This window comes from Chiroxiphia lanceolata, chromosome 1 (assembly GCF_009829145.1).
Source record: "Chiroxiphia lanceolata isolate bChiLan1 chromosome 1, bChiLan1.pri, whole genome shotgun sequence".
NCBI lineage: Eukaryota > Metazoa > Chordata > Aves > Passeriformes > Pipridae > Chiroxiphia > Chiroxiphia lanceolata.
Window position 1 is genome coordinate 67,283,720 of NC_045637.1, and position 22,810 is coordinate 67,306,529.

The following is a 22,810-nucleotide window of genomic DNA, read 5'->3' on the forward strand; positions in this document are numbered from 1 at the left end:
GCAAACGAAGATTTGGGAAGGGCACTACCCACGTTTGTTGCAAGCACGTTGGTGGCTAAAAAGGCCAATATGAGACAGGCATGTCCGGTTGCAAAAGGCACAGCAGAAAGACTCCTTAGATGGTATATTCTGCAAGCCACGATTCTTTCTGCCCATAAGAATGTGAGTAAAAATATCTACAAAATTATACTATATCTGGGTGGAGATTTAGCTATTACAGCTGTGAATGAGGCCACTTCAGCACCACCTGTAAGCACTTCATCCCCAAATCCTCTACCTAAACCTTTTGTTTCTTTCTAACATTATTATCTAGCCAAGATAAGTGAGTGTGATTTTATACAAAGGCAGAGGCATCCATCGTTTAGAAAATATTGTTACTGTGTGAGACAATTTACATTGAAGTGAGTCATGCTCAAACAGAAAAAAATATACTGTACAGTGTTATGCTGTGAGTAGTCCCACTGAAATAATCAAAATTTCTTATTGTGTTTTACTATCTGTCGTCATGTGTCCTTTTTGCTAGCTTTGTGTCTTTCTTATGCTCCCTGATACATAGAACAAAGGAATTCCTCACTTGGGAACTAGGTATCACTGCTTTACAAGAAAACTGTTCGCTCTAGCACTGGCACACTTGTGCTTACTAACTGGGCAAGCCATGCCAGAGTTTTGGGTAGTCTAATTTTCAGTGTACCATTGTATGTGCCATTTTCCCTTATTTTTTTTTCCTGAATGCTGGCAAGGCCAGGATCCAAAGCATGGAATTAAGTTCCACTGCAAAATAATGTTATTCTTGATAGACGTAGAGGTTTTTTTTCTCTTATAACAAAATATGTTGATTATATTTAAGATCTCCCATTGAAGTGCATGTCAGTGATATTAAAATTAATGTTTTCTCACAACAGACATTGTAAAGTGAAATGTATGCTCTGATCTTAGTTATTTCAAGCAACATTGGGCTCAAGTACCATCTGTGGCAGAAAAAAAATATAATTTGTGAATCAATTGAGTGCTTGTGAGTAGAAATAGTAGTGCTACCAGTTTGGAGCAGATTTGCATAGTATCTATAATGCTATAGGAGAACAAATTGTATCTTTTTCATTAGTGCTTTCATCTAAAATGATGACGAGAGCTGTAGTATGGTCAATTCTCTTTTTTTTTTAAATTACATCTCATACTCTGAGGACAGCAACTGTTGTATAAAAAGAGTTAATTTAACAAACACAGATGTGACTGAAAGGGGAGTTTGACTTGCAGCTTTTTTTATTTTCTTGGTGGTAATCCACAGACCAAAAGAACTGTAGTTTAGCTGTTGCATGTGTCAGTGAGGGAAAGTAATATAAGTAAGAGATATTCTCACTTCAAAATTGAGAATATTTGAATTGGAAATTACAGAAATGCAATATCAGACATGAAAAGTGCAAGTATTAGTTTTTTGGTTTGAGCTTGAAATTTATTATTTTCAACACCTTCGCTCAATGACTTTCAGCAGGGTGATTTTTAAATTTTAAAAATAGAGTAACTTATGTTCGAGCCTACTGCAAAAACTGTATTTGTATAGCAATTTTTTTCTTACACCCTTTCCAAACTCTTTTGGCGTAATCTTTGGGTACTTACTAATACGAAAGTGTTCTGTGCCTGGGTGGATATTGCTGTAATCTTTTTTGCTCAAGAAATTTTTTCTCAAATTTTTTGTCAATTCATGCCCTCCTTATGTGCTGTCTTATTTGTTAATACATGCTTGTGCTGAGCTGGTCTAAGGTGGCTACTAATTTTGCAATAAAATTTATATTTTAATGAATTATGTGAATTTGAAACACTAAAACCACCGGGGTTAATCCTGGTGTTCCATCATTAATGTCTGTTGTTTCTAGATGCTGTCTCTTGCTTCTTAACTACTGCACAAATACATTTATGAATGTACATTCTGTCTGTAGTTTTTCCTAGTATGTTTTTGCATATGCAGTTGCATTTCCTTGTTAGAATAACTGCCTAAAAAGATTTCCAGCTGAAATTTCCAGATCTGTCATAATTGCTTTAGCTTGTTATATGTCCCTTCTCTTGACTAACTAAGGAGCTTCAGGGCATTGCTATGAAGTATACATTGAATCTTTCTTTGTCACGTCTTGGGCTGGCTTGGTGTAATATTTTCATTAAAGAGAAATTTAATAGCAAAATTGTGATTAATTATTAACTTCTGTATCTCTGTTGTCTCCTAGGCAACCCTCACAGTCAGAATATCAGCAGCAAGCTGACATATGACACAATCGAGCATGTCCGATACAGGTAGAATAATCTTTCTTTCAGATCTTGTATAATGCCCTTCATAGTTTTCATTTTTATTAGGCCTGTGTGATGTGATGCCATTTTCTGAGGGTCATCTGTCATGCCTAAAGAAAACACCTCACTTTTAAAACACAAGGTATTTGGACAATCAAGTGTTGGACGATATCAGTTCTTTTTCTCCCAGATGCCCCAATTCTCAAAGTCATGTAGTTAGCTCAGTGCTGTAATACAAATCCACAGTTTTAATTAAGATATAGAAGTTGGAATCTCAAAAGTGATTATTAGTAAAATGGTATGGTAAGATAGTAAGGTGGGACTAGGTACAAGGAAATGGTTAAAATTCAGATAAAATTAAATAAGGCATAATGACTTGTGAGAATTTATAAAAGGTTTATGGAAATGTGTGCATTGTTTTACGGCAGGTACTTACTTTTGTTGGAGTAATAGAATACCTTTGAAAGTAGTTTTAGTAAAACTGTTAAGAGCAAAAACAAAAAGAAAAGGTAAAATTGAGTTTGGGGCTTCTGGGTACAGGTAAGAAAATGAACTGATTCTCTAAATAAGGTATTCTCCTTAAAGTTCAGGATGGAGTGTGCTGAAGTACACTTCCTGCCATTAGTTTACACCATGACAAAATATACAACTTAGGTACTTGTTTATTTGTTTTAGTTTTTTTTTTCAGGTAATTCTTGCTATTTTGTAAAATATGTCTTTATGGAAGAATATGTATACTTTAAGTTTATTTGCCTGCTTTTAATGGCACTCTTAGTGTAAGGAAATAAGCGTCACAGATTCCTCTTTTTTATAATCTTCCTTGAAAGCAAATATTTCTCCAAAGCACAATAGCATTGTAGTGTTCATAGTTGTAATGAAGAAAATCTGTTTTACACCTTTTTTCTCCTTTTTCTCTGACTGCATTTTTATGAGGGTGTAAAAAACCCAAGATTTCTAGCTGCTTGCTGCTGCTGGCTATAACCTGTTTACTCCTCCCCACCACCAGCTGTCTGGAGAAGGCATTTATTTTTACTTTTTCTACAACCGTCTCTTAATGCTGTGTAGGATGACAACCTATAGCCAAATGGAAATGGAAGAGACTACCTACAAGGAATAGCTGTTTTCAAAAGCAGCCACTTATAGCCGGATAGAGCAATACCTACAGCCCTTCAGAGTCTTTTGAGCAGACCTGTGTGCTCATATGCAGTGTTAGCATTCTGATTTCCATTTACTCTCAGTGTTATTGCAACGTTGCTGTTTCATCGTTCTGCTTATGAAGGCACAGTAGGAAGTGTAACTGTTTCTAGAATAATTGCTATTGTACTCTCTGTTCTTTGTTGTTAGTGAGTAAGGAAATAGACTTTCACCTTGTAAGAAACCTAGATTACTTTAAAAGAGCTTACATCCTCAACTTGTATTATTTTGGATCCTACTTTAAGATTTTTTTAAGAGCAGGATGGGAGTTGACAAGAACATATTAGTGGTTTTGTTGGGTGGTTTTTTGTTTGTTTTGATTTTTTTTTTTAAATTCCCTCTGCATCTAAATGAACATTTTCAGTATCGTACCTAATAGAATTTGTCATCTGTCTCTATAAAAATTCAGCCATTATTCCCCAATAAAAATTTAAAAAGCATAGTCATCAAAAAGGCATAGTCATAAAAATTGAGGAAGAAAATGCCCTAAAACCACTGTCAGTAAGTCAGCTATCTAAAAGGCAATAAAAGTATATTAAAAATCTATACTTCTATGCCATTGCAGCTAATCAAAATATGAAATGTTACAATACAGGGAGACAGGCAGCTCTGTCCTGCGTCACAGTGCATAGACTGTATTTCCTCTGTGAAAAAATAATTCAGCAGGTAATTTCAGAAATCTTAAAATTAGTTGCTTGCGTGTAATTCTGATTTTGGCACATGGCTGCAGTCAGAAGTATAGCTCTTTTTTCAGTGTTTGACCCCAAGAAAATATGATTTTATTTTGTGGGGGTTTTCTTTTAGTTTTTTGTTTTGATTTTTCAATGGGATGGCACAACCAACTATTTAAAAATAAACACAAAGCTTAATTTCAGGTTTATATTTGTCAACACTGCTGATAGCAGCATCAGAATAGACTTTCCTAATCTGGCAGTGTACACTGTTTCATGGTACAAAGCTGAATGATTTGGTTTTACCTTCATATCTGCTTGACAGAGAGAAACCACTCTTAGAATGTGGATTTGCAAGAAAATAAATAATTAAATAATTGAGTCAGTGGATGTTTTCTAAGATTTACAAAATTATAATAAGATGGCTTACCTCTTGACCAGCTCAAGTGCAAAAAGAGTAGAAATAGCTGTTTTATTCTTAAAAACATTGCTTCTCTTTTCTTGAAGTGGAACTGCTGAGTGATTTTTGACATTGTGCATATCTCCACATTAACCATGAGTGATGCTGAGAAGAGGAAGCAAGAACTGTAATAAATCTACCAAAATGTATTAAATGTATGCATCAAAAGATTACAGATCCTTTTTATGACTTTGCTTATGGATGTATGGAAGTGCCATTGCTCCACTTAAATACAGCTAAAGAACAGGAGTACAATATCTCCTTATGATGTTGCAGTTAATGCAACTAGGAAATTCATTACATTGAGTATTAAATAACCCTTTTCCCATATGCAAGCATCTAAAAATACTATCTTTCTGAATATTTTAAAAACTGTCCTTGTGGATCTTACCCTTGCAATATCAAATAGTGCAGCAGTGTCTTCTAACCGGAGCCAGACTGAAGTTTTAGTGTTGTTTGAAGTTTCTAGTGTGTTTAAAATATACAACAAGATACTTTTTCATTTAAACACAGTGTTGTTGTAATAGACTTTTGATGTTCATCCTTGAACTTTCAAGTACTGTGGTATGTTAAACTGAATCATACTTCAGGAATTCAAATATATATTTCAAAAGGCCAGAAATTTCAGCTGTGATTTCAGTACCAAGCATCTCCTAGATTGCGGCAATATGTGTATTACAGAATTTTGTTGCTGAAGCTAAAAGGATTGGACATTGAGCTAAATGGGATCAAGTTTAAATATAGAACCAAAACGTGCATTTTTATAAAGGCTCCTCTCAAAATATGCCATCTAAGTGAACTATAAGAGGAGAATAATCTCTGTGACCTGTCATACAAACAAAAAAAGGTGCAGCAGGCATGCATAAAATGACTGTAAATGTCTTAGTATTTTAAAAATATATTTTTTTTGGGTAAAATATACAGGTGGTACTAAATTTGGAAGCAGTCCCATAAATGCTGTTTATAATTTCATTTGCATTTATTTGTAGAGAACATTTCATGATAGCAAGGTAAAGCTTTACATTCCTTCTATACGCATCATACCTTGTTTATGAAATGTTCTCATTCCAAGTCTTGTTTTTTATCACATATTTCGAAATGCTGCTACGTGCAAGATAAGAATTTTTTTATTGATTCCCAGGTTTAAGCAGTTCTGTGTCTGAAAACAGTAGTGTTGGAACTGATACATACATGAAAATGAGTTGACCTTTCCTACACAGTAAGGAGTAGTAGATACAGTATCTGCTTAGTATTGATTTGCCCTTTGCAAAGGTCATTGACAGGAGACCATATGGATGAGTGACATCTGAGCACTGCATCCTGTCCTCCTTAATGGCACCTATCAACTTGAAAACCTTGTTTTAAAACTAGGATGGTTCAGCCCTTTTGCATGCTTGTTTTATAATGCCATTTGAATATCCTGCTTTTCCTCTTTCTCCTGATCCCACTGCTCAGGGGGGCAAGTCTGAAATACCACAGTCGGTGAAGTCCAACAAAAGGACTGAGGTGACTCTGTACGTGGCAAATGTGAGAAGCATCGGAAGACAATTATAGATAATGAATAGGTTTTTTGGAAGAGTTTACACAAGAGGGTGATCTTTTTCTCATGATTCATAAAATTATTTAGGCATGCAGTAAAACAATTCCAGTGTGCCACATTGAGGTGGCTGATATCCCCACTCTGTGCTCTGTTACGTACTGAATGACAACAGAGCAGTGGCTTTGGTGCAGATGCTTCTTGTTTTCTCCTTGGCCACACCTAGCCTTTTATGCAAAGGACTCTATTTTATGAACAGCTGTTTCCAGGAGTCAATCATTACTTTTGCTGGCTTTACTCTTAGCAATCCTATGCAAGGTATTAAAAAGCTTCTGGTCGCAGTAATAAGTACTGTTATTTTTGAATGAGTTAAGAGACTGGATTAAGAACAAATAAAATCAGTCTTACTTTGGAACTTTGCTCCTGGACTTTCATCTCTGTTTTAATAAATTCATTAATCATTAACTTGATAAGCTGAAGCTTTAGAAATGAGTTTGCTGATACCTTCTGTTACTCTTCCGGTAGTCAGCTTTATACCTTCATGGTTTGTATAAAGAGATTGCAGTAAATAAAATTGGTACATTGATGGTCATGTTCTCTGGCTAATCTTTGTTGCAAAGAGAGTCAAATCTGGAATGCTTCATTTATTGAAGGAAATAAATATTTCAGTAAAGTAAATTAAAATCTGGAGGTCAAGATTGCTAGTTTATGAACACAAAGGATGAAATGCTTCTAGGCAATTCTGAGTTTAATTTGTATGGGTGGTTAGAATGTTTTGTAAAGAGGTCTGAAAAAGGCTGGATACAACCTTTACTTTTTTTTTCTTTCTGATTCAGAAAAAAACCCTCAGGAATCTACTTTTTTAATATGGCTGCGACAAAGGAGCTATGGAGACTAAGTTTAAAACTGATCTTTCTGTGCCATTGCTCTCTAGATAACAGAGTAGGGAGAGTGGTACAGGCTTACTTGGATTCAGGCCACCGTTTTAAATCACATTTTTAAAATGCACACAGCCTCCCTACCTCCTCTGCTGCTTTTTTAGCAGGGACCCGTGGCCTCTGAGTCTGTGGGGAAGTCTATGAAAGGGCACATGAGCCGATGAATGAGATAGTCCAATTGGAACAAAATACTGATTAATAAAAATAGTGAGATTTCCCCAATGCAAGTTCCTTTTTTCCTCCCTTCATCTCTTTGTCTTTTTCAGGGATTATATGGAAGCTTTTTTCTGCTCTCTAGGCTGTACAACATTTATAGAAGAAAGGTAGTGTTCTTCCCTCTTCTGGATTTGCAGTAACTTCCTAAGAAGCAGTTCAGTGAGTCACTGATCTGTGACTTTTCCGGTAACACCTATTGCCCTGGCTGTTCAGTGAGCAGTAGCATAGTCCTGACTGGCTCTTGGGAACACTAGCATCTCCTTTGCCAACTCCAGGGGAGCCTGACAACTTCATTACTGGCCTAGATGGTTACTTGTATTTTAAGTAAGGCTTTTGGCAGACCAGATATTTAGTACAAATAAAATTTCTGCCATCTCCTGTGTGCACCTGCTGTGCTTGACAACTCTGTTCTGACTTCAGTGCACTTCTGTTTCTCAGCACAAGTTATGTAGCATTGGAGAGGTGCTCCATCTGATTGAAGTCAAGAAATGTTGAATGCCATCTACAATTATGTATGCTGTCCAAAGTTCTGCTGATATTTTTCCTCATGCCTAATTTTTTTGAAGACTGTGGACACTTTCTGTTTTGCTCCATCTGAAACTGACCCAATGATCCTCTACCAAGAAATGCACGGGTGATGAAAGTTTAACCTGTGCTGCTTGTATCTTATGTTATATTTAAAATCATAGCCTTGGAAAATAGTCTTTCTGTGAAGTTAGCAAACCCAGCTGATTTCACTTGTAAAGCAATATGAGTACTTCATCTGTTGTTATAATTAAGCTGTTGAAGACACATTAAAGCATTCCAAAGGGCTTCCTTGCTGGCATCTGTGTCTCGAATCTGAAATTCCTGGTGTCATTTCTGCTGCAAGGCACAGCTTTTTGCACTCATCCTTTATTTGCCATCTGAGCCCCACCTTGCTGCAGTTTTTACCAGCAGGCTTGAATCCTTAAATGGTCATCATTTGTATTATGACTTTTTTTCCCCTCGTCCAAAATTCTGACCGTCAGTTCTGACTCTAATTACTGTTCTGTTCCCTCAGCACTTTGGTACTGGTTTTGTTGCCCGCTCTTGATGATCCTGTATGATCATGATTTTTAGTGCTTTAAATACTGATATCCACTGAAGTAGTTTTATTATAAACTTGACCAAAGTGAATAGCTGTTAGTGTTACTTATATAACACTATATAAGGGGGATAGTTAGTTCATGATGTATTATTTGAATTTTGAGTATATGTGTTTTTAACTGCTGGTGAACTTCTAACTTCCTGAATATGGTGATGTATTCAGGATCTTCTGGGTTTTTTCTCCAGAAGCAGATATGATCTGCAAGTAATGGTAACTTTGGGGCAGTTGACTCTGTGTTTGAGTGATTTCATCACTTTTTTTTTCCTCTCAGTTGTGATGTAGCCTTAGAATTATCTTCTATCCCTGTTACATCAAATGTAAATGTGGCTGCCTTCTCATCTCTGATAATGCCATTTCCTCTGTGCATTGTTCCAGGCTATCTGTAGCTCATCCAGTCTTCTTACAGACAGAGCAAATATATTTGCTTTGTCAAGTGATAATGCATGTTGTCAGCTCTCTTTCTCTAATGAGCAGGTTATTTACAGCGGCAATACTAGATGCTGTAGTCCTAAAACTTTTTTTTTCTCTGCCCTCTGCAACCTGCTATCTTGCTTGAATTCTCAGTTAATATCCCATGTCTTTTAGTAGTTGTTTTCTTTTTTCCTCCACCCCCCCTGCCACCCCCACCCCCCCCTCGATCCCCCCCTGCCCCGGCATCGAGACAGCATTTAGCCGCAGCCAACTGTGTCCATTATATATATAACAGCCTGTTAGTGAGGTCATTGCTGCCCTAATGAAAACTTTTCTGTGGCAAAAAAGCAGTCAGCTGCATGGCTTTCAGACTGCTCAGAGATCTTAAACACCAGAGGGAGCAGAGCTGGTGGGAGCATTGCAGCAGCAGAGTTAAGCAGAAGAAACTGAGAAGGGGAAGTGCAGAAGGATGGCAGGTGACTGATGTGGTGTAAACCAGCCACCTTAACCCCAGCGGGGATGAAACAAGTGTGTGTGAGGCCAGTAAGGGTGTTAGGGGGCCTGGTTTCAGGACAGCTAGGTCAGAAACGTATCCCAACTGGTATGGTTCAAGAGTATGGGAATTCTTGAGAAGCGAGTATCCTTCTGTTCCTACACCAAAATTTTATGTTGCCTATAGGCTTTTGTGGTCTTTTCTACCATTAACCCCTTCTGATGCATTTATGTAGAGGAGTCCTTTTCCATTCTCCTGTTTTCATAGGTCGAACAAGATAAACTCCTCTAGATTCTACTTCCAAGGTGCATTCTTCATCCACCTCCCCAGTCTGTGGGTTTGATCTGGATTACCCTAATCTTTCTGAAATGTGTAGCCAAAATAGAATGGGGTTGTTGAAGTAAGTCCTGCAGTATGGCAATTGAGTGTATGGTAATTGAGACAGAGTAAAAGATTCTTGAAATGATGATGTGACCTCATCAAATGTTCTGGGTGCTATGAGAAAATAAAAATATTATAAAGCTAAGGGAATGGCACAAACATTTCAAATGAATAGAGGAAATCTGTAGGCACAATGGATTTCTAGTAAGAAAGCAAGCACATATTTCTGAAGATTCTGCTAGAATGTAATAAATTTATTGGAACATGATCTTTCTTGTTTGTTTTTGTTATGAAATTTCATGCTATGCTGAAAGTGATAATGTGGTCTATAAACTGGTTGATACTTATATGAATGGAGCAAAAATTAAAGGAGATTCTGAGATTTTGTAGAGAGGGTTATTGTTTAGGGAGATCACATTGACTTATAGGAGAGAAAATGATTTTATTAACTTTATCACTTTAAACATCTAGTTCTTTGAAGATAAATACACTAACTCTCCTTGGTAGTTTGAAATGATAGCAAATAAGTACCTAAAACTCAGATGGACCTTTGTAATATATGCTGGCAATATGTGTGAGTTCCTTCTATCTTTCATTATTCTTTCATTTCTCTGCTTATTTCATTGATTCAAGTTTCTTACCTGTTTTAAACTTTATTTCTAATTTGAACGTTGTAAGCAAAGATGATGTCCTTGAAATTAAAGGGTGCCTTTAAGAAGCAGCACAAGTCATGGTAAGATACAGGAATGTGAAAGATAATGGGGCAAGACTTTGAATAGAACGGTCTCCTTTATATTAAGGTTAATAACAACTAGTGAATCCAGGTTTAATGTGCTAGATTTTATTACTATATTTGGTATGTGTCAAGGCAGAAGAAAATTGCATCACTAATATTACTGAGTGCCAGCTCAATAATGTGTTGCTAATAATTTAGAATTTATTGTAAGCTTTTGGATGGTGAGGCTGTTTAGAGGAGTAAGATGTATATGCTTTGGATTTTATGGAGAATCCCTAAGCTTGTAATGAATCCAGTGATCACAACCATGGTGCTCATAAGAGCTCTTCAACACTCAGCCATCCTCTTACCACTTCTAGTTTGTCTGTCTTTACTCTTTTAAAGGTGTTTAGTATTTCAATAAATTTTTTTTGCAAATACCTTTCATGTGATAGAGGAGGTTTTAGAGACATGAGTCACTTCTTTGGAAACTCTGTTAATGTTCACAGATATTTCTGACTTGTGATAAACTACGTATGAAAACGGTGTTGTCTTGTAGGACTTCAAAAAAAAAACAAACCAAACCAACTAACCAAACAGAAACAAAACCACAAAAAGATGAAAGATGATGAACAATACTAAAACTGACCTCTGGAATATAATGCTGAAGCTTTTGAGCTAACAAGGGAAGCAGTGCAGCAGAGGTGTGAGGCACAATCCTAGTTAATTTTGCCCTACTAAGAAAAATTTCACTGACCTATTCGTTCAAAAATCCTGGTGCCAAAATCCTGTGTGGTGTCCGATTCAGTCTTCTTTTAGGAGCCTGACTCTCTGGTGAGCTGACTGTGAAACTTCCAGTTCAATGACTGTCCATGCTAACTTGCAATAGGAGAAAGTGATCTACCTGCCAGTAAGAGCTGTCTCAAGATGCTTACACTCTTGCTGTAAATTCATAAAAGCTGAAGGTTGTTTTATTTCACACAGATCTGTCTTTCTGTGGAAGGTGAAAATGAGAGTCCAAAATGTTCTGTTAGAAAATAGCTGCCCTGCTCATCTCTCAGGGCTGGAAAGCCTTTAGTCCCACACTGAGACACTCCAAACCCTTAAGTCTCCTTGTACAAGCTTATTTGGAAAGTACCTGTCTGGCCTTCCAAGGACTGAACAGCCTGCCATATATGTAGAACTTTAATTGTGCCAAAATGCTTAATGTGAACTCCATAAATATCGTATGCAGTATAATGGAGGTTTTCGGTAACATACTTGGGAAATGTTTCCTTCCCTGCAAAAGCTATTTATGGATAGTTTTGACCACTTGATTGTTATTTGCATTCATTTTTAGCACTTCGGGTGTTGCCATGCTTTGAAACTGGGGTGAGAAACTGTACAGACCTCTGAAGTGTTGTGGCTGAGACAGTGTACAAAGGCAGTGACTGAGCCTGGATTAAAACAGACCTTCTGACTCTTCTTGGTCATATTCCTCCTATGTAAATAGTGTGCTACAAGCACGTAATTTCTGCATTATTGTCCATTACTCCAGCACAAACCGCCTGTGTTTGATTGTGATGAGTTAAATGTGCTGCTGTAGTAGATTGAAAGGAGTTTGCAAATCTGTCAGCAATAGGTTACCTCAGCCAGGGAAGAAACCTAAACAACCATGGTATAGTTTGGTTAATCAAACTTGCCTGAGCCAAAATAGGTAGTAGCAGTGCCTCTCCTCCCTCCTGCAGGGCTGACATAGTTGCTTAGAGGAAAGAGAGAGGCCTATGACATTCCAGTAACACTTGTCAGCTGTCTTGAGTGGGTGTCACAGTAAATGGGATGCTGTTGCTTGCATTCAAGTCTCTTTCCCTCTTCTTTGTGTGGGAGAAAGTTTTACCAGCCTTACATGTGCCAGCCTTACAGGGCATGATCTGGGCCATATGCATTGTCTGAAGGAGGTATACAAGGGTAACTTTCTGTCAGTCAGTGAAAAACCCTTGTGTGGGATGTAGCCCAGTCATAACATGCTGCTTCATTTGTGAGAGAAAAATAAAATAAAATAAATTAATTTACTTTATAGGCATAGGTACAAGCAAGATAGTTTTTCAATGCCTTGAGCTATACCTGTGAAAATCTAAAATCAAGGATACATCATGTAGCTCACAGTTGCAGTTCAGATACAAGAGGCTTCAACTGAAAAAGCCATAGAACATTCACAAGCCACTGCGAGTTTATCTGACTGTGTTTGCCTATTTAAACATCCAAATGGGGTGGGATCACTATAGCAAATAGTACTGGTGTTTAGCGTCTGTAATGAACTTCAGAATGAGTTTGATGAAGTATGCTCTTAGTATAAATTGGACTTAAGCTGCACTGCCAAAATGTGGTATTATAGGTGGCATTCTTAACAGTGAAGTGCAAATGAAATTCTGCCTGCTTTTAATTAAATAAGCACACACACCACTGAATTTTGGAAATTTAATTCTCCTAATCTGAAGTCTCAGGCCCTGAACAGCTATTGTAATTTGAAAGATCATGCTGATATATTTCAAGGCTGTTTGTACTTATCAAAATACTCATGCTGTTTTATTTTCTAAATGTGGGGCCCTTTTGATTTCTGTGGTTATTTTTTTAAAATTGTATGAAAAAGAGCTAAGGTAACCTTTTTCGTTGTTGGGGCCCATGAACATCAGAGCTGTAAGCACACAAGTATCAATTCTAAAGCACCTGGATTCTGGTGTTTCTACTGAGTAGCTGGTGGTTTTGGTTGTCCCTTGTGGACAGTGCAGTGAAGTATGTTGCTGTACATGAAGTAGTCATTCCTGGCAATTCAAAGCTGTCACAGGCCTTCTGAAGTGGAAAGGGTGTGACCACAAATTCTTGCTGGGAAAGTTCCCTGCCGTTTTTAAAATGCATGGCCTTGATAAGATGTTGGCTGATGTTCCTTCCTATAGACAGGTCATAAGGCTGGAAGGAGAGAGTCTTCTACAAAACATAATGAATTTGCACATACCAGTGCTAATTACTTGATTCTCACTGTAGTGAGAAGGTCTGCACAGCTAATTGAATAGGGGGGCAAAAAAAGGAAAAATAAACATCAACATTCATGTAATACTGTGCTTTGAGTTACAAGTCTCTTAGAGGAATTAATATGTACTTAATTCATTTCCTCTGTGTCTACTTTCATTATCATATGATTGAAGTTTTACAAACTAAAACAAAGATAGATATAAAGTCTTTAAGGGATGAGAAATACAATTTTATTTGACAAGGGTACATGATATGAAGTAAGGTCTAGTTAATTAGTTACTATATAAAAAAGAGTTGCTGTTTCTTGAGCTTGGAATAGTCAAATTTAAATGTTTTAATGAAAGGTTTTTTGCATACAAATACCTGCATTCAAACTATTTCGGAGGCATATATGAGGTAGCAATCTTTTTGAATATGTTTATATGTGGTTTATGTATTTTGGAGCCATCTCAATTTTATTTTCACAGCCTAAAGTATTTTTGCACCTCTATTATAAGTAATTTAAAAACAGTGGCATATAATATTTTCTATGACACTTGCTTGACTTTCATTTTCAAGTCTAATTGAGGTTTACTTGCAATGAATTTGAGCTATCAAATCACTTAAGCCATTACTGTAGCAGAAGCACTTTGCCTTTAGGGTGTACTTGTATTTCTGCATTAGTGGATTTGTGCTTTGTACCTGTATTGTGAAATTCCCTGTATCAAACTCAAACAAGAGAAATGGAAATTAAATTCTCTCTTTTCGTTCCTCTTTCTACCTGGGAGAATTTTGCTGATGTGGCTATGGTGATTTCTTAGCATATACCTGACCAATACAGTAACTATGGTAGTAGACTTAGGTAAATATGGAATTAAGCATTTGGGAAAACAATATTCAACATAACTTTTTAAGAATTCAGAGTTATAGCATGCAGTTAACAGCTTAATGGACCTTTACCTCTTCTAGCAGCTCATTTTAAATGAGACAGATTGCTTGGCAATGTTTAATAAAAAGTTTGATTACATACAGTATGTAAAATGAAGACTTTTTAAAATTAAGCATGTTCAGAAGTAATTTCTCTCAAGCACACGTGGGTTGCTACAAAAGGAGAGTGTGTGTGAACTTGATGACTTAGAATATAATTACTGAGGTGCGTAGCATATTGTAAGTCATTTAAAATTTGTGAATGGGAGTTCTGTGGAAAGGTTTAATCACAGCAAAATATAAATGTTACTAAGCTTGTTTTTACTACCACAGTGAAAGAATCGCCCTGGTGATTTGTTCTGAGCAGCCTACAGATCAGTACCATTTTCTAGAAGGGAAAAGAAAAAACAGCAAAACATTATTTGGTGAACACAGGTCAACAGACTTACCTGGTGGGGCATTCTGTGTTTGCAGATTGCTTTTAAAGGAGCGATGGGATGAGCTGTGACATAAATAATGCTCTACCAGCTTTGGTCACGTGCTGTTACTATTTCCCATTATCTCCTTCCAGGCCTTTTCTAGAGGTACACTCATGGTACTGTAGCCAGCAGACTAGAGCTGCTGACAGTCGTTTTAAGTCCATATGCTGGATGTGATGCTGAAGCAGTATAGACACACACATACACTCAGTGTCAGCTGTGGCAAAGACGGGTAGTTTTGTGCAGGCAGCAGGGCAGGCAAAGGGAGGTGGTCAAACCACTGCTTCCAGACTCAGAGAAGCTCATAATAATGCCTATAGCATGTGGCATACCTAAGGTCCCTGCTAGGCTGGGGTCCTGTCTCTGCAAGTGGGTCTGTAAGATGGCAAGTACTCCCCTGGAACATGGCCTTCTGTCAGTACTCTGAGTGGATGCTCAAACTGCTTGAAACTTGCAGACTTGTGGATGTGGGACTGGAGAGTCCAGAATCCTGGGTATGACTTGGTAGAGAACAGCTTTCAGAAGGCTTTACATCTGGACATTCTGTTCTAAACTGGTCCTAACATTATTCCCACTCTTAATGGTGTTGGAGAAGTTGTGGTAGATGGCTTTTGGCTGTATGTAACTCCAAAGTTTTTGAGTCTAGCACAAGGAAGTGTGATGCTACTGATACAATGTGAAGAAGAAAATAAGAATCTTAAATTCTTCCTAGAAAATTGTGAGAAGATTATTATTGTATTATGCAACGCATTAAGGTCTATTAGACCTATTAGAAAATGAATGCATGTTCCTCCAGTGCATTGGTAGTCATATTGCCACTAAACTTTCTGAACTTAGAGTGTTTAAGTTTGTTGAGCATGATCTGTTATACGCTAATGGTGTTATATTTTCTTATTTATGTAGGTAATTTTAAATGGAGCCTCTCACCATTGTACTAAGTGCTTTGCAGAAAAATTAAAAACATAAATTACATAAGCTACCTGTGGTAGATACAGTAAGCTAGGGCTGTTGATAAAAATGACCACCAAATCATATAGCTGAGTTCTCTGAAATAAATCTAAGAACAGAGAAATGGATGCAAGTCAGAAAAGGAGAACTGCTAGTCAGATGCAAAATTAAACAGTGGGTCTTTGTACTTTCTTCTGGGTCCCAGCAGCAGTTTGTAGCCTTCCAAAATGATTAATAGACTGGAAATAGGGTTCTAGCAAATTTAATCACATATTTTCTACATTTCTTGAATAAATGATTCTTTCTTTTTCCTCAGGCTCTCTTCTCTAGATATGTTCTTACAGGTTTATCTGCTGATTTCATAATAGTGCAAAGGGGTTATTATGTTTTTGTTCTGCTACTGTGGGCAAATGATATGGCTACAGGAAAAAACTTTGTAAGGCAGAGCAGCATTGCATGCAGAACCCTGTTTTTGTGGTCTTTTATACCTGTGTAGTGCCTGTGATGTGCCTGGGAGGCTGGTAATGTGAAGAGAAAAAAACCCAACAAATTCAAATCTGTGGGTGGTAGGCTACTGAGAAGGAAAACTCTTTGGTCTTTACATATGCAGTTTTATTTCTGTGGAGCAGACTGAGATGAGAGACCCCAAAATAATTTTGAAACCGCAGAGGGTTCTTATACTGCTATGTGGCTGCCATGATTTTATTTTTATTGGTTATACTTTTCTCCATTCCACTAGCACACCTTTTACGTTTTGCAAGAAATTCTGGTTAAGAAGTTTCTCAGCCATTTGCACATCCTCTTGCTGCTGAGCTCCACATTTTAGGACTTTGGACATTCTTTTCTATCCTCTAACTTCATGACACAGGATAAGACTGATCGCATACTATTATTGCCCAGGGGAGAATTACACTTTAAGGAGAAAAGACATACTCCCATTCATCACTGTTTTCTGTGATCTTATTTTTTTTCCTGCTTGTTTTCTATTCTAAATGTTATTTTCTCATTTCATGGACTGTATGGGTTTTACCTAACTCCTCAGCCCCTCTTCACCAATTTCGCTGTCAGATGCTTTACTTCATGACATATTTTCCAGTTAAAAACACCTATATGAAATCGTCTTCTGAAGAGAAGCCTCTAGCTTCTTGCACAGTGCCTGCCTTGAAAAAATTTGACAAGGCTACTGTGGACATGAGAATTTTGTAATGGCAGCAAACATTAAAAAAATACTCTGTGTTCAATAAACTGCTAACCAAGTAATAACAAAACAAACTCAAACCTCAGAACGGAATTTAAGATTCCTGCTTTTTATGCCTTCATGGGACTCCAGGGTTCTGCACCTGGGCCTGTATCTTATGTCTGTGCAAAGGCTTATCTCTCTCTTGTGTTCATGAGGAATGGTGCTTGCATTGACCGTGAAATTAAAATTGTGAGATTGTGGGTGTCAAAGTCTACAACTGTGACTTCTGCTCCCAAGAGAAAACCCGACATGGGCTCTGTAAATATTATGAGACTTGCGGTGTCTCGCTTTTCATTTTTGGAAGCTTCTTGTTTGTACTGTAGCTTGTTATTGGGCTCAAATGGGCATTTTGCTTGATGGGCTAGCTTGGCTCCTGAGAGGTGGAATGCTTCATAGCAGGAGCCAGCTCAATTTTTTCCCCACTGGATATAGTTACTTGGCTCTATTTCAACTGCAACTGAGAAATTCAGTATCTGTTTTTCCCTGTGCCAAAGGTCTCTGAGACCTCTTCCAATTAGTCATACTGGTTTGAAGTTTGACAGCATCCTCAGGAGGAGCTTGAGGTAGAGGTGCTACCAGAGGTTGTGTCATGGCATCAAGTTACTCCCTATTCCCCAAAAGGCTAAAATTATCACTGTGGTTTGGCTTTCTCGTCATCTGTGAGTTTTTACTGTGATGATTTGCTTGTAACAACAGGACAAAGAAGTTACAGCAACAACAGAGAGTCTGGGTTGGATAATCAGAGGGAAAGAAATGTATGAAGTAAAAAAATATCACGTAGATCCTATGTGTACATGTCTAGTGGATGTCCCCAAATATATTTTCCTAAGTAGTCTTTTGTGTCTGATTTGAGCCAAGGGTTTGAAACCTCATTTTTTCCCCTGAGGATACCACTAACCATTGGTCAAGAGACTTGGTCCCTAAAATACCTCTTTTATCCAAGTAATATTAGTTATATGGGAAAGAAGTACAAAGTGGAGAAAGAAAATAGATGCACATTTTCTCTGTCTCTCTCACCTAGATTGTGTGATACTGGTCTCAAACTTCCAGTCTCAAACTTGCATAATGAACGCTGTGGTTCATTTTGTAATGGGGTTTTAGCTCTTCTGGGATTTCCTTTTACATCTCCTCGTGTTTTTGGGTTTATCCTTTGTGAAAAATGGAAAATAAAATCACAAATACTTGTGGATTCAAGAAAACCTCTTCTCTCCAAACCCTTTCCTGTTCAGCATTTGGAGAAGTTACCTGGTTACCTGTGAAGTTTTCTTGCTTTAGTAATTGCACAGACTCATGATACTGCCGGAAAGACGTACCCCTTTGCAGCAACTGTAATATCAGACAATATATTTCTGCCTAAGTCACTGGAATTGGTTTGGTACCATTTAACTTTTACACTGAAATCTCTGCAGATGTTATGCAAAGGATTGTCTCCCAAAATGCATGGAGATGTGTTGCCAGTACCAAATATGTACTAATATCTTTTTCATCTGCTCTCCTTATCTTTCATAAGCTCTTTGAACCAAGAAGAGGTTTCTTTCTGCAGGATAACTGAAGCAAGAGATATTATAAATTATAATAATTAATTTAAATGAAAGCTCCTTATTGTTACCATAACCCAGAAAGAAAGCAATAGCACATGAAAATGAATGTGCAACTATATGCATTATCTGAAAATACTTTCATTTCCTTGTTCCTGTACAATATTTGAGTTGATTTGAGCAAGGAAGAATACAAGGAGTATTTAGCCTCATGGAGCAGTGTGTGGGAGTGTCTGGGAACCACAGAGTGTTGCAGAAATAGGGGTTGAAGAATCCCCAGTTTTCAAGGGGGATTTTGCACAGTAACAGGAAAAAGTTCCATCAAAATCAAGGATATGCTTCTTTCTTCAGCTTAAAGAATTTAAATATAGAGTATTGGAGGAATCCTGTAGATTTTCCAAAAGCTATTACTAAGTCATTACTGAATCTTATGCAGTTTTGGCATTGTTAGGGTTTGTGTTTCAGTCAGAGAAACTATTTTAAATCACTATTGCCAAAATCTCTGCCTTGATTAAATTCAAATATGGTAGAGGACATCCTCTACCATATCAGTTATTTATATGGGAGATTGATGATCAGTTCTTGACTCAAATAGCTTAGCATTCCCTCAACACTCAATATTTTGAGGTAAATGGTTACAGAAGAGGAGAGAGACTGTTTTTTTCCCCTTAGTTTGCAAACAGGCAACTGTGGTACAAGAAAGCAGAAAGACTTGCTCAAGATCACCCAAGAAACTGATGTAGGAAGTAGATCTGCAGATCCAAAAGTCTCACTCAGCTTAATCTCCAGACAGCTTTTTGTCTATATGCACAAAAGTAATTCTCTTTAACCAACCGTATTTGATATACAATAATACCTGCATTATTTCCCCCTCCCCACCTTTTTTAAATTTTTGGTATCCAGTTACAGAATTACAGAATCATATAGACTGGAAAAGACCTGCAAGATCAAGTCCAACCTTTGACCTGTCACCACCATGTCAAATAGACCATGACACTAAGTGCCATGTCCAGTTATTTCTTGAACACCTCCAGGGATGGTGACTTTACCATCTCCCTGGGCAGTTCCTTCCAATGCTTAACCATCTTTTCTATAAAGAAATTCCTCCAAATGCCCAACTTAAACCTCCCCTGGTGCAGCTTGAGGCTATTTCCTCTTGTCCTATAGCTAGTTGCATGGGAGAAGTGGCTGACTCCCACCTTGCTACAACCTCCTTTCAAGCAGTTATAGAGAGTGATAAGGTCACCCCTGAGCCTCTTCTTCTCAAGGCTAAACAACCCAAGTTCCCTCAGCTATTCCTCATGGGACTTACCCTCTTGACGCCTCACCAGTTTTGTTGCCCTTCTCTGGACTCTCTCCAGCACCTTATTGCCTGTCCTGAAGTGAGGGAAAATCCAGTTGTTCTCTCTGGAGAAGCTTTCTAGCAATTAAAGGAGAGAAGGGGTCTTCATCTCCACTTCATTGTAGTTCTTGGGCATTTACCATCTTTCCTATCCCAGTTCTGTAACTTATCAGTACTCTCTCCGAATTGGTGATTATACCAGTTCACACCATCACTTGGGTGGCAACAGAAGTGGAAATCTGGTGGGTTTGGCACTGCCTTTCCTAAAGTCATCTGGGTTGTGCCTTTCTCTGCTGTTTAGGTACCCTTGCTTTACATATATATATATATATATATATATATATATATATTTACATATACACACACACACACCTGTGTGTGGATTTGTGTCTCCATATGGATATGTAGATATACATAGAATTTACCAGGGAACTCATTGGTGTCATTACATATTTTATGTTTTTAACCAATAATAATATTAGGTAAATTTGTTACCAAATAATTGTGCTGAGGAACTGAAATGCTTGAATCACATTGTATCCATATAACTTAAAAATATAAAATGCTACAAAGAAGACTCATATCTTCAGACCATGTTCTCTTGAGGGAGAAAGAATGACTAGCAAAGTAAAGACTGGGTTCCACATTCTTCTGGGATTTGGGGTAATCAAAAATCCTGGCCCATATTTCACTTTTCCATGTAAATCATGAAAGATTTCAAAATGGAAGATAAACGCTATTTGGATCATTTGAGAATATTTTACTTTGACTATTTTTTGTTCTCTTAAAAGCAAACCAGAAGATTGTAATTTTTCATTCATGGAAGTCAAAGTCCTGTCTCTTCAGACAGAACTTGACCTTATAGTGCTGTGACTAGATGAAAATAAACCTTATGTGAACTTCCCTGCTGCACTCAGAACTAGCAGCAATCCTGCCCATTATTTGTTGATTTTATGTGTAGCTTTTTGAGTTCACAGTGCACAAGTGTGCACTCATCTCCCATCACCTACCTGAAACATAAAAGGAAATATACAAGCTCTAGCTTTTTTTCCCATCAGGACATTTAAAAGTCAAATTCATTTGATACACTTAAATGCTGAGGGGGTTGTGGAAATGGTATTAATTTTTGTCAAATGCTGATGTTGGAGTATTAAGTTTTTTTGTGTGTGTGACAGCCTATATTATTGGACATAAACTGCTAAACAAATCTCTTAATTAAACCGGTTGCATTGTTTTGGCACTGTTTGTGTAAAAAAGTTGGTCAGTTCAGTTACTTAATTGTAACTATCTCAGGTTGAGATTGGTATCTAAGGTAGGCAGCATAAAATCTAATTTTTTAGGGATGACTAGTGTACATTTAGATGTTAAGCTTAGGTGAAGTGAATCCAGTCACAGAATCTAAACAAGATTATTTTCTGTATATATTTCTGATGGTGTAATTGTATTTATATACAATTTTATTAGATTTATTAGATTTATATATACATTTTATTAGATGCCTGATCCAGGGCATGGTAACCTTTTATTCATGCAAAACTTAAGTGCAAAGGCAGGATAGTGGAGAGAAAGAGGATAAGAAAGGATTTTTTTTTTTCCGATGACAGGCAAATGATTGAACCAAGATCAATACTGACAGCTGTTATTACTGTTTTAATTCTAAAAGTGGCAGAAATAGTCATATTACCATATTACAGGGGAGCAGTGACTTATGTGAAGCAGCCTACATCTGAGAAAAGCAATCCTTGATGCGAAGTCTGTCTATGTTTGTGGGAAACAGTCATCCCAAGTACCACTGCTGCTAGTCGAGGATCAAAGACAGACAATTCATTGCAGTCAGTGAAAACTGTAAGAAGTTGATAGATTTAGTGTCAGTCATGCCCCCTTTCATGGAGAAAAAGAGGGAAAAAACAGGGCTGTTCATTGTCCCTTTCTTTTCCTTTCAACTGTGGGGCAGTAAGTTTTCTGTAAGTATAAACAACTGTGGTATGGTTAAACTTAACCACTGTGGTACATGTGACTGGTGTCAATATGTACTGCACACTCAGTCCTTCACAAATTACGTGATTGACACATGGTTCAATTTGGAGTCTGACCTTAAAACCCTTTTGCTCAGGAAATGTGGAGTCTAGCCTTTTGTTCACAAAAAAGCAGGTGTAACAAGGAAGGTGTAAAACTTGAGTTTTGTTCCTCTTCACAAAGCTACTTAGAACTTACTTTTACAGAGGCTGTGAAATAACAGATTAGTAAGAGACAATATAATTCTCAGTGCAGAGCTGATGATTTAAGTAGCTAGGTGGAAATATAAAGCGTTACCATGCATCTCTGCTGAATAAGTGAAAATGAGAAGAGCTCTTAGTTGCAGAAGCCTGTTGATTGATTTTTTTCTGTGCTGTAGCCCCTTCAGGGGAGAACAAGTGGTGATAGCAGCATATCTGTGTTACACAGCCTGTTCTTTAGCTTTCTTTGAATTTACAAATTTTTTGAACAACTCAAATTCATTGGAGAAATAAAACTATTTATGAACTTTATAAAACAATCAGACGCTGTTATTCTTATACACAGTTCAGTATAGCTGAACTTTCCTACCTGTGAAGCTTCATATAGTGAAGCTTTCCTACATGTTAAAGTTGTAGAAAGAGTTCAGGATACATTACAATATTCTTCCCTTGTGCTAAACAGTTTTTTAATGGCGGTGTAAGATAAGGGAAAGGGCAATTTTTTTGCAGTTACCCTTAGCTGTCATAATGGCTGGGTTTCGCGAACGAAGATTTGGGAAGGCTCTATCCACATTTGTTACAGGCACGTTGGTGACTTGTGAGGCCAATACGTGACAGACATATCCGATTGCAAAAGGCACAACAGAAAGGCTCCTTAGATGGTGTATTCCGCAAGACACGGTTCTTCCTGCATTGTCTTTTCTCCTCGA

General features: G+C 37.4%; 1 protein-coding gene across 1 annotated transcript in view; it reads left to right on the forward strand.

The window, feature by feature from the left end:
• Positions 1-22,810, forward strand: part of MOCOS (molybdenum cofactor sulfurase) — a 210,725-nt gene that overhangs the window by 27,671 nt on the left and 160,244 nt on the right. Inside the window, 1 exon segment of the mRNA XM_032682306.1 lies at positions 2,217-2,283. Coding sequence (XP_032538197.1) covers positions 2,217-2,283 — 67 coding nt within the window.